At 50.4% G+C, this 19,122-nt stretch overlaps 2 protein-coding genes across 6 annotated transcripts; both read right to left on the bottom strand.

Annotated features, from left to right (window-relative positions):
- Positions 1-1,801: 1,801 nt before the first annotated feature.
- Positions 1,802-9,088, bottom strand: TXN2 (thioredoxin 2). 2 transcript variants are annotated; one of them, XM_040061529.1, is made up of 4 exons: positions 9,021-9,088; positions 8,425-8,609; positions 7,297-7,420; positions 1,802-2,565 (listed from the first exon to the last, which is right to left on the bottom strand). In XM_040061529.1, exons 2-4 carry the CDS (start codon positions 8,607-8,609, stop codon positions 2,449-2,451), a joined length of 426 nt encoding a protein of 141 aa, XP_039917463.1. In that variant the 5' UTR covers positions 9,021-9,088; the 3' UTR covers positions 1,802-2,448. The 2 variants fall into 2 exon arrangements, with proteins under 2 accessions (XP_039917463.1, XP_039917464.1); XM_040061530.1 differs by having other exon boundaries at positions 8,913-9,040.
- A 139-nt stretch (positions 9,089-9,227) lies between these two features.
- On the bottom strand, positions 9,228-19,049 carry FOXRED2 (FAD dependent oxidoreductase domain containing 2). 4 transcript variants are annotated; one of them, XM_040061527.2, is made up of 9 exons: positions 17,959-18,642; positions 16,307-16,558; positions 15,574-15,843; positions 14,720-14,886; positions 13,920-14,085; positions 13,176-13,417; positions 11,888-12,058; positions 11,077-11,134; positions 9,228-9,436 (listed from the first exon to the last, which is right to left on the bottom strand). In XM_040061527.2, the coding sequence occupies exons 1-9, from the start codon at positions 18,609-18,611 to the stop codon at positions 9,427-9,429; spliced, it is 1,989 nt and encodes a 662-aa protein (XP_039917461.1). In that variant the 5' UTR covers positions 18,612-18,642; the 3' UTR covers positions 9,228-9,426. The 4 variants fall into 4 exon arrangements, with proteins under 4 accessions (XP_039917461.1, XP_039917458.1, XP_039917459.1 ...); XM_040061525.2 differs by lacking the exon at positions 9,228-9,436 and adding an exon at positions 18,967-19,049 and having other exon boundaries at positions 9,455-11,134; positions 17,959-18,504; XM_040061526.2 differs by lacking the exon at positions 9,228-9,436 and adding an exon at positions 18,751-18,817 and having other exon boundaries at positions 9,455-11,134; positions 17,959-18,504.
- Between the last annotated feature and the right edge of the window lie 73 nt (positions 19,050-19,122).

The raw sequence follows: 19,122 nt of genomic DNA, 5'->3' as shown, positions 1-19,122 counted from the left end.
TCCCTTCAATTGGGAAAGACCAACATCACATTCAGGTGACATGAAAATTGCTTTGCAACCCCTCTTTAACCACTACATAAATACAGTGCTGGCACTGCTTCCCTGCTTGCACTGCTTGTTATTAACACCACTGTGGGAATCCCTGAAGCCTTCCCCAGCACCCGGCAAACAGGGAGCCGAATTAAAAAACCTGGCACAGAAAATATCCTTTTGCTCTGAGTCCTGTCCTGTGGTGGAAACCTTGCAAAGTGCTTGAGGAATCTCAAGGGGTCCCCAAACCCCTCCTCCTACTGCCCACCTGTTACACTGTTCTGAAGGAACAACAAAGGAATGTTGGAATCTGAAGGATTCCCACACAGCACCATGTACATGGGTCTTCAGCATTTATCTCAAAGAAACAGTTGTGGCTTTCACATAATGCACCCTTAAGTGTGCTGGCACTTTAACAGCGAGTGACACTTTAGCTCTGCTTTTCCTTAGAAGGAAGCAATCAAATAACTATTTTATACTGCCCCATAATTACACAATGCAAAGTTACTGTGTTTTTTCCTGTTCTGTAGGATGGTAAGGCAAGAAAAGTTGATTATTGTCGGGTATGTGACGCTGTTCCCCTACTTTTCCTGCTTGTGCAGGAAAATGGAGTCTTTACTAGAAGTGTTTACTGAGCAGGAACACTGAAACTGCAGGGGAAATTGCCCAGGCTGAAACCCGAGGTCAGGAGCAGCACAGTCTCTGTGATCTCCCGGAATAAAATGAAATACCGGTTTTTATTGATTGTAACTGACCAACAGTTCTTTGCCAGATTACATCCAAGTGACATCACCTCTAGCAGGGTGCCAGCAGTGAGATCAACCCAGCCCAAATGGGAGGCAACCACCTCAGGAGACCAGTACCACCTTGTGCTGTGGCCCAGGCTCCAGGGTGACAGAAGGAAGTGGGAGCTGTGATGCCAACTAGCAGCACTGCAGTTGCAGCAGGACTTGGATCACCACTCCCCTGGCTCCTTCAAAGGTCATAAATCGTTACTGCAGAGGTGCAGAAAAAAAATTACCTGGCTGCTCATATGCTAGGGAGGTGAAATGGAACAAAGCCAAAGCAGATTTAAGAGTGATGGAAGGAAACAGAAGCTGTGGCAAAAAAAAAAAAAAAAAAAAGAAAAAAAGCCTGTACATAGTTATTAAGCACTTACAATGTTCTCATGCAGCTTAGATAAGCAAGCTGGAATTAAATAGTACAGCAGTCATCAGTGCTGGTGCTGTACTCTGCCTGCAAGCACAGGAGGCTGGGAGCACTCAGAAGCTAGGTTGGCAGGAAGCAGGTGTATGTGAGGAGGAGAAGGAGGAAGAGGTTGGAAAGGCTAAAGGCTGCTTAGATAGAAGCCTACAACCGGCATCCTTAGTCCAATGGTCAGGGCAATTGAAGTCAAAAGCCCTTCTGGCAGGGCTCACCTGTGGGAGCACATTTAATTATTCACAACAGGGAGAGGGAGGCTCTCAGGCTCCACAGACAGGGGAGGGGTGAGAAAAGCACATGGGGACGGAGCACAGCTCAGGTTCCTTGTGTGCAATGAGCAGCTGTTCATCTGTGTGTGAAAGGCGAGTCCTCCCTCTGGCCCCCTGGATCCAGCAGCACACAAAGGGGGTCCTACAGGCAGCACTGAAAGCTCCATGGAAGGAATTCCCTACTTTGTTTTTCAGCAAATTACCTTTTAGTAGGGATCAAGTCATAACCTGCACTTTCCCAACCCATCATTAGAAACTGTTCTGCTGATACTCCCAACTCACCTCTCCGGACAGACAGATTTGTGAGAATCAAGTTTTATTCTCCCAGCTAGACAGTAGTCACTGACTGAAGTTCACTACTGCAGACATACAAAGGAAGATCCATAAAATACTTCTCCCTATTTTCTCTTATAAAATTAACCCATGGATTAATGGGAACCCACGGACTTGTGGAGGAATTGTACCTGTCCCAGCAACACAAGGACAGATGAAAAAAGAAACAGGTTTCACAGACAAGGCAGAGGCATTCTCAGCTTTAAATGAACCCACCCAGGGCAGGTATGTACCATCATCTTGCAGGGAGCAGCTGCCCTCTGCTCTGGGCTATCAGACGTGAGGCAAAGACAAAAACATTCCTCCTCATAACTCAGCAGCAGCAGCTCTGCACGTCAGCTCTTGGCTGATAAACACAGGCTCCTAATCCCAGCCTAATTCCCCGCTTGAGAATAAGCAGCCCTGCTCCTCAGCGCCCTTTACAACTACTGTTGCTCATGAGAAGGGGGAGAAGGAGGAAGAGTTACAACATTTTCCATCTCCTAAAACCACCAAAACAGAAGAAACCCCCGGGTTGTAGAGGGCAGGCAATTGACCTGCCCTCAGCTCTCTGCAGGCAAGGAATGCACAACATGGACATGCCCAGAGGCAGAGGTACAGCCTCCCTTTTACTTCAGGCTCCAATGAGTTTCTTGAGGAATGCCTCCAGCTGATCCTCATCCTTTACGCCCACAAATTTATCCACGACGTCTCCGTTCTTCATAGCCAGCACAGTTGGCACTGCTGACACCTGGGGCAAGAGAAACAGGAAGACAGGTGAGCAAAGCCTGCAGGAAGCCACCTGCACCTGGTCTCCCAATGGAAGTCTAAGGAAGTAGCTACAAGGGAGCTGAGCATGCACTGCTCTAGGGTAAGATGTCCACTTGCAAGACAGGCCAGCTGAGCTCCATGTTTCCCCTCTCCACACTGACTTACACCACTCTACTCAAGACAAGGCTGAGCTACTTTCTGAGTTTAAATATGACAAAATTTTTAAAGACAAAACCACAGTTAATACAAAGTTCCTCTCCAGTAAAAATGCTTCTTCTCCTTCCCTTTTGTCCTATCATAAATAACACATCTCAGACATAATGACCTTTGGACATTTTACGGCCAGGGTAGCATCAGACTTGGACCCGTGCTCTTCTCCAGACAGGACTGGAGCTCTAATCCTACCTGCCCCACCATTGCACAGGCAGATTTCCTGTTCCATCATATTATGGCAATGACAATCCCCTCCAAGCTTTCTTCCTTTCCCACTTCTGTTTTCAGTGGTTTATCTGGTCACAAACCCGTGGTCATTCACTGCACATCCCTGACGATTACGTAGGAACTGAAAAAGTCCCTCTGACCAGAGCTAGCAGGCAGCTGAGCTGCTCTGGGCACTGCTTTTTTAGCTCAGAACAAAGTTTTCTGGGAATTATCCATGAGAACAGTGCTGGAAATGACAACACTCCTCAGGGACTTGCTGGTTGATTGGTGACAGCAGAGACCCCAGGGACATGACTGAAAGAAGGAACAACCAGAGGTTGGAGAGCTGCAGCAATGGAAGATCTGATCACATTCCTGACCCCACAGCTTTGATGCCCTTATCCCTGCAAAGTCTCCCCCCAAAACACATCATGTCCTTATCCCGCCCGCTGACTCTCCAGCCTGCAGGGCCTTCCCATGTGCACTGCCAGCCCTGTTGCCAACAAAGACCTGCAAATCCTCTGGAAACTCATCAGTGGGCTGGCTTTTCTCCCACTGGAGCCTGAGTTGAAAGGGACATTTTGTCTTCCCTTCCCACCCGGTTCCAGCTGGGCAGCCCAGTGCAGCTCCCCACAGTGTCCTTCAGGGCTTGTGCAGTCTCATCTGAAGGGATGGGAGCGTCGGAGCTGCTCAATGCACAATCTTCAGCACCTCCTAGTGACTGCAGGGAGCAGATCCAGAGGGCTTGGGCCCTAGCACCAGCGATGGCGCCAACACATGCCCTTGCGATTTTAGGAGAGATAAAGGATGCATTACACCCAGCTGCTTCCTCCCTGAGAAGGGCTAACCCACTGAGCCTCTCTCTGGTTTGCACAGTGGGTTAATACCAAACAGAGTTGCTCCAGTCCCATCCAAAAAAAACAAGAGCTGGCCCCTATTAGGGCCAGAGTGAGGAATAGGCAACTCTTGGAAGCTCTATGGAGATGCAGCCAGCACCATGTTGCCAGGCCCTGCAGGCTGACCAGTGCACCCAAGAGCTTCACAACGTCTCAATTTCTTTCCCTCTTCATGCTAGTGAGCAAATCCCAAGAAAGAGTGGAAGGTCTGGGGCTGGTGCTGCAGGGCCAGACGAGAACCAGGGGCACGTAACAACTTTCCTCTGCTCATGCAGAAAACATGCTGTTTTTGTCAGCTTCCTTCCTGCCAGCTGCAGCAAGGGTAGCCTATTAATGGAGCATGTACTTTGTTTTGCTGGTTGAGAAGAAAATGTAATGAGAATTTCTAGAATGCAAAGTTGAGGACATTTTTTCTTTTTTTTTTCCCCTGTCTTTTTTTGGGTCCCATCTGCACTGAACCTAAACAAACTTTCCTCCTCCGTGAAGAGCATTTCTACAGAAAAAATCAGTCTGCTTTTGATTAGTGTTGACCACATAAATAAACAAACAAACATGGTCATCCTGGTTATTCCTGGCAACACCCATACCAAGGGAATTCTCTCCCATTTGAAACTTTTATACAAGTTCAGATGCCACACAACAGAGCAGGGGGAAGGACTTCACCCAGGCCTCTGAGTGAGGGGGTAACAGGATGGAGCCCCATTGATGAATGACCATCTCTGTACCTAGCAGCTCTCCTAAGCTGCCCACCCACAGTGGCCAGAGAAGGGGCTGTCCTTTCCCAGTCATCACACATAGAGGCAACTGGCTAAGGCAAGAGATGAATCTAAAGAATTTTAAGAGACTGCAGATAAACAGGTATATTTCTTCTCCCTTTCTGTTCTTGAGGCACAAGGTCAGGAGCTGGCTGGAGCAGTGGAGAAAGGCCACATTCAGAGATGAAAGGTGTTAGATAAAATGAGGAGTCCCCAGAGAAAGCACTTTTCTGCTGGGCATAACAGGACAGGGAAGGGCACTGAGGACATTCCTAGTTGCAGGAAATGCATTCGTGCTTTGTGCTAAGCTGGAATGGCTGAGAGCCAAGGGCAATGGGGCGGGCTGCTTGTATAAAGGAATGCGCCAGCATTCCTGGGCTCTTCCAGGGGGGTCACCCTCCCGGTGCCTCCCCCTGCTGCTGATGAGGACATTGTGCAAGCAGGCAGCAAGCTGGGGGCTGCGTGTGTGCCTGGGCAGGGGAATAAACATGGATGGAGGGAGACTTCCTGGCAGCTAGTGAAGGAGTTATGGGGGTGGCATGGACATTGAAAACCCCCAAACAAAGATTTCCTCGGCGTGCAGACATCTGATCCCCAATGGAATGGCTTTAAAACAAATGTTTTCTGATCTCCTCTAAACACCCCATGTGGTTTTCCCAATCTCTCACTAAACACTCTATTTGGTCCCTCTTTAATCTCGACTTGGTGCCTTCCCATCAGCCCTGACATTTCTCCTTAAATGGCAACTTCCCAGAAGATGAAGCAAAACCAAGCACATGCTCAGCACATGAACCAAACTTCTGCCTTGGAAAGGATGCTCCAAACTACGGAGATCTGAGCAGAAAATTCTGTCAAGGGACAGTGTTTCAGCCACGGGAACAATGGCCAAGACAAGACACACACACCACTCCAAAAGTGGAGGAGGGCCTCTTGCAAAACAAAAACTTCATCATGTTTGTATATAAGGTTCCAGAATGAACTGCTAGAAGCTGACCCTTCCCTGCAGCCTCAGTCCTACCTGCAAACAAACACACACAGGAGGCAGTGCACCCTCAGCACCCATGCAGGGAGGACAGGCAGCACGTCCTCAAACCTGCAAAACTTGTGACTTTCAGCCTCTTTTCACAGACCTTTTTCTGCATGCACACACCCCGCTTGTCATTTTCCACTCATCTGAGATTATCCTCTTGTAATCCCAGCTAATTCTATCTACTGGAAGGCTTGGAACAATACATGAGTTGAGCTAATAATCTCTATTCTCTTTTCCTTAGAGTGGCTGCTACCAGAGCTTTCCCTGCATCTATTGGGATTTACACTCTTTTAGATCATCACTAAAACCACCTCATCCTCTTCAACTTCTCACCAAAACCCTCTGCGCTATACAGCCTTTTGTGCTTTCAGCAGCCAGCACTGCTCAGGAGCCAGCAGCCATCTTCCCTGGCCTGGGGTGTATCTGCCAACATGCCTCCATCCTGGAGAGCACTGGAGGCTCTCATGCTGAGCTTGTGGGAGCTGCAAGTCATGATTGTGGCCACCAGCTGTGTGGGCATGCCACCACAGCACAGGCAAAAAGGTCTCCCTGGGGAAAGAGTGGGAGGGAACAAGCTGTTGCCACTTCCATCTCCTTCTGGCTTGGCAAGGTGTGGGAATGGCACACAGCATCTTCTCCAGGCTCAACAAAATGACAGCTTGCACAGAAGATTTTTCAGGGCAGCTTGAGGAGCTTGCTGTGCTAGCTGTCACCCTGAGAGCAGGACTTCATTTGCAGAGGGGGAGCAGATCCATCTGTGTAATACTCAAATGAAAATGAAGCATTTTTTTTCCCTGTAAAACATAACAGCAGAATGCCCCAACTCCATGGGCAGAGTGGTTGTTTCCAAGGAGAGACAACAGAGGCAAGCAGGGCCCTCAAAGGGCTTTTTGTGTTTCTTAAACTACCTAATCACTGACAGAAGGGACAAATAAATGAATTATGTAAACTAAAGCCATGGCTTTCTCCAGTCATTCTACTCCTTCCTGGGAGAAAGGCAGCACAGGGAACACACCCAGCAGTAATGTCACACACTAGTGCAAGCACCAAGGTTCTCTCCTTTCAAGAGCAGGACATGTGCTCCTGTTGTTTATGTGGTTTTTCTGACCTGGCTTCTACCTGTCCAAACAAAACTCAGCGTGTCTCCTTGTGCTGCAACTTAAGGATGGGGGTGTTATGACCCAGCTAGACATCCTGAACAAGGAAGGAAAAGAGAGGATGGGCTGGTTGCACAAAGAACCGCGTTCAGCAGCACAGCAGAGTAGGGCTTGTAACTTCATGTTCTTGTCCTGCACCTGAGCAGCCCCAGCTGGCAGCAAAATGCTGTGTGTGCTCGAGGCCAGGGAAGTGTTTACACTGACAGACACGTGCAAGGCCTAGAGGACACCTCCCTGCAGAATTAGAGGTGGGGATACTGGGCATGACCAGCGGAGCTGGAGCAGAGCCAAGCAGCAAAAACCACCTACTGACAAGTGACCCAACGGATCGGGAACCTGTAGGCTCTGGGCTTCCCCTCCCCTCCAACGCAGCCGCTGCACAGGCACAGCCCTCCCCAGGGAGGCACCTTTGCACTGCTGGCTAAAGAAAGTCTGTGCTCTTCCACCTCCTACCTCGTACTCGATAGCAAGGTCTGTGTGATCATCGATGTCCACCTTGGCCATCAGCACCTTCCCCTCCAGCTTGGACACCAGCTTCTCTAACCTGGGGCCTAGGATCTTGCAGGGACCACACCACCTGATGGAGCAGGAAGAGAGAGGGGACATTAGGAGAGGCAGGTGCAGCCATGGAAGGCATGGTGGTACACCAGTGCCTTTACCACAATTGCTGTTCCACTCAAGAGCCATCCTGGAAATACAATTCCTGAACCACAGCATAGAAAAACACTTCTCTCACAAAGGAAATGTCAAAGGTTAAGGAAGCTCTGTATCCAGTATTAGGCTTCAATTAATTGTTCTCTCCTCCCTGGATGATCCCAACTAATGCTCACTTTGGTTTGTCAGTTGGTTTATTTAGAGCAGAAGTTTTTTGCCTGTTTTGTGTTGTTTATCCCAAATCAGCTACAACAGGCTCACATAACAGTACTGGAGGACTATGAAAATACATGAAAAACCCAAAGATAATCAGTATTGTTAATAGAGCAGATAACATCTAGGAATATTTTTACTGGCAGGCAGATGACAGTGTTTTTATTGATGACAACTGCTGTCATTGATGTCACATGGCTGTTATTAACACATAAAGGCATTTGCTATAAAGAGCCTCAAAACCATACAGCTTTAAGAAACATGGAATGAAACACCATAACAATGGTGAGGCATAGCAAGTGCAGAGCTCTCAGTACCTGTTAACAAACTTGAATGTTTCTAAGAGGATGTTCCATCTGTGAAGCCAAATAGGGCAGATATCAGAGCTTTTTCCTGAGACACCTTTTGTAGGATGATGCAACACGGGGGCTGGGGTGACACCTGAACACCGGGAAGGTGCAGCTATGCCACCCTGGGAAATGCTTTCCTGGCACTCCTGTTTGACACTGCTGCAGGGTGTGGCTGTGAGGGGAATCTTCATGGATTGAGCCTGACTGGCAGAAGCACTTTCAACAACAGACTCCACACCTTGGGAAGCCCTCAGGCATGCTCCCCTAAGGTGTGCCCGGAGTGCCACCACATCAGGAAAGTCACAGGGACACACCTGCACGGGTAATGGTGGAGAGGGGTGCAAGTGCCACGAGTGGAACTTACTGCGCATGGAAGTCCACCACAACGGGCTTGGGGCTGTTCACCACCCGGTCCTGGAAGTCGCTGCCGTCCTGCACGTTGAAAGTGCTCCTGCGGCCAGCGGAGGTGCCAAAGGCCCTGGAGTGGGATGCCAGGGGCCCCCGCGCGGGGAGGGAGAGCAGCCGCTGGAGCGCCAGCCTCTGGGCCATCTGTGGGGAGAGTGCTTGGTGGGGGCGGTGCACCCCACGGCTGGCCCAACTGCAGCAGCGCCCTGCTCTGAGTCCCCTCGGCGGGATAGTCCCCAGGCCAGGAGGTGTCCAGGAGAGAAGCTTATGGGATAGGACATGGGAATGCTTCCTGCCCCTGTGCCCAGCTCCTGCCTCCTCTCTGCGGCTCCAGCCCCACAGCCACGGGGCCCTCAGCTGGACCCGGCCCCCTCCCCGGTTACAGGAGACAGCTCCAGGCAAAGGGTCCTCGTTTCCCTCAGCCCCGCAGAGCAGAGCTGCCCTCACCGCCCGTTCCTCCCCAGACGCCGGCGCCCCACTGCTCCCCGAGCTGAAGGCAAGAGGGTACAGCCGGGAGGGCCCCGCTCCAGCCCCGGGCCCCCGTCCCGTCCGCACCTTCCCGGGAGCGGAGGTGACCCACACACAACGAACTTCCGCCCGCCGCCCCGCCCGCCTGCGCTGATTGGCCGCCACAGCCGGAAGGCGGCTACCACCGGCCGCCCGCCCTCCCAGCCGATTGGCAGCCGAACCAAGGGCCGGGCACCTCTGATTGGCTGCTGTGCCTTTCCTTTAGGCCATTTCGCTCCGCCCCTGGAGAAGGATGGTGGGGATGTCACGAGGGACAGACCCTGGTTGCTGATTGGCAGCGGAGCTTTCAATAGGCTCAGCCGGAGTCGTGGCGCGTCTTCCGCACGTGGCGCAGGCCCGGCGGCCCTGGGGTTATTCCCGGTCCCGGGCTCTCCGGCTAGCCGCTCTCTTCAGCCTGAGGCTAGGCAAAGGGCCGCGTGCTTCACCTGCTTCTTTAAGCTTTCCTGGAAACACACAGCTCTACAATGCCCCAGACAGCAATTAACTGTGTTCCACAACGCACCCACCCGGGCAGGGCCTCAGGACCAACTTGCAGCCCTACAGTCGGGGTGACCACAAATCAACATGGCCCACACCACCCTCTCCAACTGTATGTGAGCAGGCACTATCTTCCAGCAGCAGCAGCACAGCCCAGTATTCTCAAAGAGACGAAGAACTCACCATCTCTTCCTTGACCTCTTCTCTCCAGCCTCTCCAAGGAACTGGAGTTTTACTGAAACAGCAGCTGAATTCAAAGGATTGGGAGAGCTTTAGGTACATGTAAGGTACAGCCCCCCTCAGTTTGGAAGCAATAGAGCATATTTTTTAATAAGCTAAAGGGTTGGAAAACGTACGGAGATAAAAGCCTGTTCACTTTCATCCCTCTATTTCCTACAAATCACAGGGACGTCATGAGGTCAAGCTCAAAAGTGCTCTTCCTTTGCAACTTCAGGCCCATGGAAGGAGTCCACAGGGAGGTGACAGGCAAGGGCAAGTGGCTCACAGAGGGAGCAGTAAAGTGCAGACAGCCTCCCTGTCAGCCCCTCTAGGATCTCGAGGTGACTGGAGTGGAATAACACAGAGGCATTCTACGGAGCATTTCAACAACATCAATCTTTCTTGATAGGACATAGTGCAAATAGGAGAAATATTGGTCATGCTTTATAAAAGACAGGCTAATCTTCGAGGCTGCTTGGTGGAAGAAGAAAAAACTTGAGGACAGCAGAGCCAAACTCAGTCTCTGTGTCCCAGGCATTCCAAGCAAGCTACTCATCTGTCACGAAGGAAAAAGTCCCTTGTAGTGTTCTCCGGAAAATTATAAATTATCTGACCTATACAGTAACTAAAAAAAAAAAAAATCATCTTTCCCCACTCGAGCTACAGCCCAAGCAAATGCAGGAAAACTACCAGGAAGTTTGCCTGAAGTACCACTTCAGCATTCAATGCAGAAACAAATCTTCAAGTATACACAGCGTACGGCATCCAGGGACCAGAGAACTGGCATGGGGCTGCCACAGGGTGTGAGCAGGTCACCTCCGAAGGGGGACATGACATCTGAAGTTTCCCAGGCATTCCTGCACTCACTTCTGTGGCCTCTCTGTCACTGCAGATATTGGTCAGTGAGATAAACACAAACACCATCTTTAGGCAACTCTGAACTCTGCAAGGACAACATGGGAAGCTCAGCATCACTGGATTTTGATCCCTCACTCAATCCTTCAGAGCATGTTGGTCCTCTTTGTAACAGCAAGATCTGAGCAGGTCTTTGGCAACTCACAATCAGTGGAAAGTATGGGGATGGAAAAGGGACACTGAAAAGGGCAGAATCCTGCTGTGGATCTCTGTTACAGTACTGTCACAAGAGCACCTATGGATTTCAGTGTGGAGCAAGAAAGGTTAAAGCTCATCCTTGGCATTAACAAGATGCTGCAGAGGACGAACTGGTATTTCATGATCTCTCATCAACTGCTCCTGTGACCCATCATGGCTGTCAGGAGGTTTGTCATCTGAAAAGTCTGTGTGAGTGTAATTCTGGAGCAGCCCAGCCTGTACCGCATGGTGCCGGAGCTCCTGGCTCCCCACTAGTCCCTGCATTCTCACGTACCCTTGCTGGCAGGAGGGAGGCAGCTTTTGATGGGTGAAGGCAAACAGGAAACAGGACTCTGCAGAGGAAAGGATCAAAAATTAGAGTCAGCAAAGATACCCTGTAGGGAAATACTCCCATCAACTATCAGGGACTCGTTCAAACCAAAAGGCAGAGAGGATGAGAGAAGATGGCTGGAGTTTCCCATCCGGTACCTTGCCCCGGGTGGCAGCACAGTAATTGACTTAATTCTGCAGAGCTGACGAGATGCAGAGAGGGATCCCCAGTCTGCACAAAGAGAAAAAGGAGCTTGCATCCATCTGGGATCTTCTTTGTGACACAAGATGGCTTCCCTCTGCGTGCCACATGGGTTTCCTGCAGGAGGGTCCCACACCAGTCTTAAGACCAGGAAGGGAGGCAGCAGAGGCTCTTTACCTCTTACATCACAGCACTTCCATTTCCCATGGGAAAGCAACCCAATCACCAGTACATGAAATCTAGTACACAATGGCACAAAGAAGTGTTCAGATAATGAAGAAGAAAGGAAAGCTGCAGCTAGATAAACGATTGAACTAAACATTATATGCCTTTCTCTAAATCCTGGCATGCCTGGGCCAGTCTTTTTCTAATTGTGAACAAGAGCAAGGACTCTTTGGGAATACCACAGACAGAACAACTTTGTACCATCTGGTGAGTGCATTGAGGAGGTGTGACTGACAGTGAGACAAGCAGCTCACCACAGGAAAATCTCAGCTATTTGCAGAGATCACTCCTGGCACTTGTTCCTCACATTCCTCCTCTTCCTGCCACTTCGACCCTGTGCACAAATTACCTGCAAAGAAATTGCGCAGGTCGGTGCTGAGGCAGTTCTCCAAAAACCGCCTCAGCGGCAGGATGTGAGCATTCGGGGCTGTCCAGTCAGTCAGAAAGTCCTCCACAATGTGATGGATGGCATCTGGTCGGGGCAGAGGCCAGTCTGGGTGATGGAGTCTCATCTCACGCTCTGCCAAGAGAACATTAAGGGAGTCTCTTAGAAACAAAATGGCATTAAAAAGAGCTTGGGGAATGGAAGGCAGCTGTGACAACTGTTTCCGCTTTTGTCCTGACCTTCTAATCCGTTACTTTCATTTGCAATCCCCTCTGCTAGCTCTGTCCTCAACAGCCTTGCTATTGCACAGCTGTCTTCTATCCCTGCCTGTAGCATTCCTGTCATTTCACTCCTGTTCCCCCTGGGCAGCTACTGCCAGATGGACTAAGCTGCGTTTAATGCTGCTACCCATCATGCTTATTTCTGTGCAAGGCAAGCTGGACCCTGACCCTAGATTTCTGGAGATGAGGATTTCAACACACTCATTTCCCAAGGAAGGCTACTCTGAGCCTGTTTGCTGCTGGATAGAACACTCCTCTTCAAACCCTTGCCTTTGGCTGCCTCTATGTGTGTGTGACCTCTCAGACCAGGGCCTGCCAGAGAGCAGCTTTCTCTTGGCAGCAAGATGGCCAAACAACAACAGCCCAGCCTCATCTGTCAGGCTCTGCAAAACACCCACAGGGTGTCAGCAAAAGGGAAGAACTGTTCCTCTTTTTGGGCATGGGGAAATTTCCAGCATGCCTGTTTGTTCCTGTTTTCAAATGTAAGGTCTCTGGTACAACCCCCTATATCGGTCTTAACGATGGAACTTTCTTGCCAGCTCTCTGTTGCTACAGTCTGTTAGCCTTCTGAATGTTTATATTCCGTAGTCGAGTTTTCTCATGCTTATAACATAAACAAGAGTTGTTTTTCACATTCCTTTCTGATGAGGGTCAACTGATTGACTTCTAGCCTGGCCAGTGGGATGGAGAGGTGGTAACCTTGTTCTCCAATCCCTGGTCATTGTCCAGAATCTATATATGTGAGGTTATCATAATAAAGTTAGCCTTCTTGCCTTGGAGTCAGTGAGTGTGAGTATCATTTCTCTTCGTGTCCTCTAGCGACAACTCTCACCTTCCTTTTCAGCTCAGTGGTAGGGGGTATCTCACAGGAAAGGGGAATAGTGCTTTCAGGTACTACCCCCACTTTGGCCCTGATTTATCCTTATCCCTCTTCATTTTGGTTGTATCACATAATTAGCAGGAAAGCTTACCTGTTGGGAGGTGTTTGTAATAGTAAATAACAGGGTGTAAAAAGTTGGACTGCCAGGCATGCTGCGCCTCTCCCACAGCACGGTTGTAGTAGAAGACATCCTTGTCGGCCCCAGAGAAATTCCTCCCATACTCCATGATGATGACAAAGAGCCCGTTGCCAGCCTTTCTTCCTGTCTGCATTTCCAGCTCGGCCAGGACTCCAATAGGGTACTCTTCCAGGTATTCAAATGCTGTGGCATTCCTGGGAATTGCAAACACCATCAGAATTTTCCACAAGAGAAGGCCAGCTGGAATCCAACCCACCCTCAGCTAGTCAAGGCTAAAACCAAAAAGTCATCAGATAGCAACTTTGATTGGTCATTACAGATCCGGGATAGACTTGATGCAGAGCTTATAAAGGCGGCAGACACTGTTACAGACACCATTGTTTTCATGGGATTATGGGATTCTCTCTACAGTTGCACTGCTCAAGGAAAGTTCCCCCCTGGGGTCAGTAAAAAGGGCACTACACCTCTGAGCCTAGAGGGAAGGTCTGGACCATTTCAGCTCTTTAAGAGGGAGAAATAGTCTGCACAATTGGGCACCAGTTGCAGCAGTGCTACAGTTTTGGGGTGGCTGCCTATGTGATGGTAACGTCCTTAGGCAGGAACAGCACAGTATGTGTGGTGGCACCACGGGAAACAATGGTAAAGAAACAGAAATGAAATTATGGAGTGCAGCACTGGGAATAATTACTCACTCACTCTCTCAGCAGTATGATGTCAGCCAGGACACTGAACATCTGGTAGAGGCCTGAGGCCTCATTCACCCTCTTGATGATGGAATTGGTCAGCTGTGTAATAGGGTAGACTGTGGATGGCCAGGGGACACCGTGGTGACGGTTTTCCAATAGGCGATGGACTGCACGAGCTAAGACATGGAGAGAAAAAAAGTCAGCTTATTTAACAAACCCAAGCTTATGCTTTAAGAAATCCAATCTCTGCACTGCAGCAGGACTCAATAAACAACCTTTACAGCTCCTCTGTGCTCAGGATCTCCCACCCCAATCACTGGTAACTGCAGTGGAGATGCCCTCTGAAAGCTGATGTGATGCTAAGCGGTGGGGGAGGGGGTGGGGGTGTCCTTGGAGATATTTCATTACTACTCGGCAGTCCTTTAATAAGGATGGGTATACACACATAAAGAAGGAAATTCTCTCTACTGCCCACAGCTACTGGGTTTTAACTCCACAGACCTCTCACCCACAGCCTGTCACGAGGCAGAGCGTCTGGCAGGAAGAAATCTATTGTGTTACATAAATAACAGACAGCAGGCAAGAGAGACACAAGACAAAACAAAGACAGACAACCACAAACTTCATATATGACCCCAAGTCACTTCTTCCCCACTTCAGATGATGCAGCTGCAGCTTGACTGTGTTTTGTCCTTTTTATTGCCAGAACAAGACTAAGGGCAACCTCTTTTCCACAGTAATCTATGGTTTGTTCCTTTGAAGGGCGGAACAATTTCCACCTCTGCCCTCTCTGTACACCCCAGTACTCACTTGTATACCGGAATCCGTGGATGAAGCCCCCAGCAGATTTCCTGAAGTCAACTGAATGGCTAGCAGTGCCAAGAACAAAGAGCCCCCGAGTGCCTCTAGACTCATAGCTGGGTTTGATTTGAGGATACTTCTTAATATTCCCTTTTCCTGGCATCATTCTCAGGGATCTGATATGCAAAAGAGAATAGCAGGCTATCAGGAAGGAAGGGAGTAGAAAAACAAAAAGGGTAATGATACACATTATATTGCAGCCACTGCAAGATTCTGTTTCATACTGCCACTTCCTTCAGTGGTGTTTACTACTAAAATGAGGATTTTTGGAAGAAAACGGTATTCATCTCAAGACAGCCCTGGACAAGATTTAATTATCAGCTGAGCCACTAACAATAAATTTTGGAAGACAGCGAAGATAGCAGTATCATTTCTACTGCAGGATTTACCAAGGTGGAATGAAGGTTGCATCCTCAGGGAATTTGTTTTTGCCCCCAGACAAAACCTTTTTACGGCTTTATCATCCTCATTTCAAAAAACCCCAAACGTTGCTAGCCTTGTCCATGTGATCTGGCAGGTCAGGATGTTAAGTTCTAAAGATACACACTTTTCTGTGTCACTCAGGTCTCACTGCTGCCATCTGTGCAGCCTTAGAGCCCATCACTCATGGGCAGTGACACACACTCCCACTGGGACACAGTCTTACCTGCAGGATAAACAAAGGACTGTGCAGCGCCAAGCAACTTAGAGCACACAGAGGTCTAAACAATGCTGCCAGGAGAAGACCTGCTCTTCCTCTTCCTCCCTGCTCAGGCCCTTCAGCCTAAATACCTTCTTTCATGGAGATCCTGGTTCTCCCTCACCTATTATAGATAGAGAAGTCAAACTTCCAGCCCAGGCAGCGGATGACACGGTCATAAGGTGCACGGGTGGCAAAATTGTCCAGTTCATCCTGAGGGAGGGTGATGGAGTCAATGCCTGAGCTGATGTTCCTGTTCTCCAAGTAGAACCGCAGTGTGATGTGCAGCTTTCCCTTTTTGTCCTTAACAATAGCCAGATCTTCCAGGTCACCCTCCAGAAGCCCATCTAGAGATTTCAGCTGGTAGGTGTCCAGCAGGCCGTTGTTAATTGCTCTATAGAAAAATACAAGAATGTAAAGAAGGGAGGTTCTGTCTTAGCTGCTGAAAATGGGATCATTTATCAGGTGTCAACTCCTCTTTAGTGTAAAGGTTATCCCCAGAGCCTCAGGGCTCAGAGGAACAGCACAGTTAACAGAGCCTCGCTGTCCTTGCAGGACATAGCCAACCTCCTAACTTTCCTCTGTGACTGGAAGCAAGGGAATAACTTGAGAGCCAGTAGATTTTAAAGATTAGAGTTTCCAAGTGGACATGCTTCTATTTCACACAGATCCTAAAAAGCTCTCACCAAGCTTCTGTGCTCAGCAACTGCAACCTGGATTGCTATAAACCTAGCCCCATATTTCCCCTGTGGCCCCCAATACCATGGCACCAGTCCAGCCTGTCACCTGGGAAAGAAGTGATTCTCCTTGTTTGTATTCTGGCTGTGTTAGAAACAGCTACAGAAGTGGTTTCTTACCTCAGATCCCCGACGTAGTGGGTGGCCCACGAGAGGCGCACGCGGGACCGGCTCACCATGTGGATGAAATTCGTGACACCCAGGATGTTCTCCGCTGTCTCAAAGGCCGAGTTCCCTCGGCCCAAGATCAACACGGTTTGGCCAGTGAAGTCCTCCGGGTTGATGGACACAGTCTCGTAACCCTCAACATACTCTGAGCCAGGGAAGTTTACCACATTGGGAACCCATGTCCCAGCAGCAACCAACAAAGAGCTGCAAAAACAGGGATAGCACTAGGAAAACAAGAATTTCTGGAAAGGGGCTCCATCTCACTTCTTCCTCCTCCCACAGTGGAAGGTGGCTGCAGTGTAACCCCCACAATGACACTAGACCAGCTGCACAGGCCATAGTTTCAAAAGAAATCTCTAACTAGCTTCAACTAATGACCCTATCTTCAGGACAACTAGGAACATTGTTAAATACAGCACTAGTCAGTGTGGGTGCTGTACATATGCATCTCCCTCGCCTGTTCATGAATGCAACTTCTAATTGGCAGTATACGTAATACAGCTTCACAGGTTGATTATATGTTGCATAAAAATGACTTTGATTTAAAATTTGAGTTGACATTTGGCAGAGCAGAAGTCATTTTTAAGACAGACAAGAAATAGTTTCGCTATTTTGAAATGTAGCTCCCAGTCATAAAAACATGTTAGCAACGTCACTAATTGTTAACACCAAATAAAACTACAGTGATCTTTTTATATCACTCCGTAAGAGCTTTTACTTGATTTTTAAGGAAGTTTTTGTGACTTAGATGGAAACACCAGGTGGCTGAGGGAAGCAGCACTGCCTGCTGTCCCAGCCTTGCTTACACAGCATCCCGAGAGCAACTCTCTCGCGGTACGTAGGTGTCCGGGATTGCCTTCTATCCCCTCGGAGCCTGCCAGCAGCACGCTGTCAAGTGACAGCCAGCACGACCTGCTGTCGTAGAGCTAAGGCTCTCAGGAGAGGTGAGAAATATACTCCGTATGTTCACACGAGTAACTTTGAGGTTTTCAGGAACGGAGCTCAGTGGCTGAGTGGGATACACACATGTAAATAGGAAGAGCAGAAGGGGAATTCAGCGACCAGCAGCCTTGAGGATTATTTCTCACAGTCCTTGCTCCTCCTCACAAAAAGCCCCACTTTCCTCTGCGCTCCAGCTCTGCCAGCCAAGGGCTTCATTTGTCTGGCACGCATCCCTGAGCACATGTGAGAAAATGGGATCGAGATGTCACTGCACTGACTAGTTTGTAATAAAGGCCGTGTTGGCTGTGAGTTACTCAGTTACAACTGAGTTACTTTTTTCCACAAACAGCAATTATCTAGCGATAAAACAAAGGTAATTTCAAGCATGCCTATGTCAGACCCTGCAGTGACAGCCATCACAGCCCATTTGTGTCTGCCCTCCGAAACTCCTCAACTGCCCAAAGGAAAAAAAACACTGCACATGAAAGGCAATGCCTTCCCAGGAGCAGTTATTCCACCCATCCACCTGGCAATCCCTTAAAAATCGCTCTGATGGCGATTAAGGCTCTAAGAGGCTGTGAAATCTCCAACCTTGGAGATACTCATGCCTCAACAGGGCAAAATCTCTGAGCTGCATGTCAAGCCCCAGATTCGCCCATTACCTGCACTTGTAGTTCTTCCTGTCCTGGTCGGTCAGTAGAAAGTAATGGCCGTTCCAGGCCTGCTCATTCTTCTCCAGTGTCACATGGATGATGGCCGTGTTGTACTGAACCCGCAGCTTCAGCAGGGAAGCAAAGTCCTCCAGGTAACGCACCATCGTGTCAGCGTTGGGGAAGAAGTCTCGAGAGTAGTGTCGGAAAAGCAGCCGCCGGTCGTGGCTGAGGAGCGAATTCCAATCATGGCGGAGGTTGAACTCGCTATTGGACTTGCCCGTGTACTGCTTATTGATGCTAATGAGTTTGCGGTGCCGAGGGTAGAGCGCAAAGAAGCTGCCGGGAGCATGGCTCCGCTCGAAGACAATGTAGTCCCGGCCAGCTTGTTGGAGGAAATAGGCCGCCTGCAAGCCCGCGGGGCCAGCCCCGATGACGCAGTAGTCGTGGTAGAGGAACGTGGCATCACTCGCCACGCACAGGCTGCTGGTGTAAAGGGCCAGTCCCAGGAGCATCCCGCAGACCACCGGGGCCATGGCGGGGCCGGCGCAGCCAGCTCTGAAGGGAAGAGGAGCAGGAGGCATCACCTCAGGGGCTGCAGCCTCCCCACAGGAGACCCTCGACCCCACAGTCCTCGCCCGCCGCCACCCAAACCCGGCCACCATGACTCCCCCACACAGGGTGGGGTGTTGGGGCGGGGCCCCGCTCCCTGCTAGCCAATAACAGCAGGCCTCCCGGGCCTTCCAGCCAATGGGCGCACAGTACCCCCGCCCACAGCACAGGGGTGGCAAGGTGGGGCAGCACCTGTGGACTACCGGTCGTGAGAGCCTCCGCGCCCCATCAGCCAATGGGGACGGGCGGCGCAAGCCCCCAGCCAATGGGAGATGGGGTGCCCCGCGCTGCCCTCTCTCTCCCCCGCCAATACGGTCCCGTCCCCGCTGCCCCCGCCCCCCCCAAACGCCGCACGTGACGCACGGGGCCGCTGCCGGCCGGGCAGACCCGTCCCGCCCGGGGCCGCACCTACACCAGGGAGCTCCCGCCGCGCCGCTCCGGGCTCTGCCCGCTCCGCTCCCTCCTCCTTCCCGCGCCGCCCGGGCAGGGCAGGGCAGGGCGGAGCGGGCAAGGCGCTGCCTCCCGCCCGCCGCGGGGGCGAGCGAGGCGGGCGGCGCGCTCCCC

This window comes from Hirundo rustica, chromosome 4, assembly GCF_015227805.2.
Source record: "Hirundo rustica isolate bHirRus1 chromosome 4, bHirRus1.pri.v3, whole genome shotgun sequence".
NCBI classification, from domain to species: domain Eukaryota; kingdom Metazoa; phylum Chordata; class Aves; order Passeriformes; family Hirundinidae; genus Hirundo; species Hirundo rustica.
Note: the sequence above shows the minus strand (reverse complement) of the source record. Positions and strands in the feature narration are given on the sequence as shown.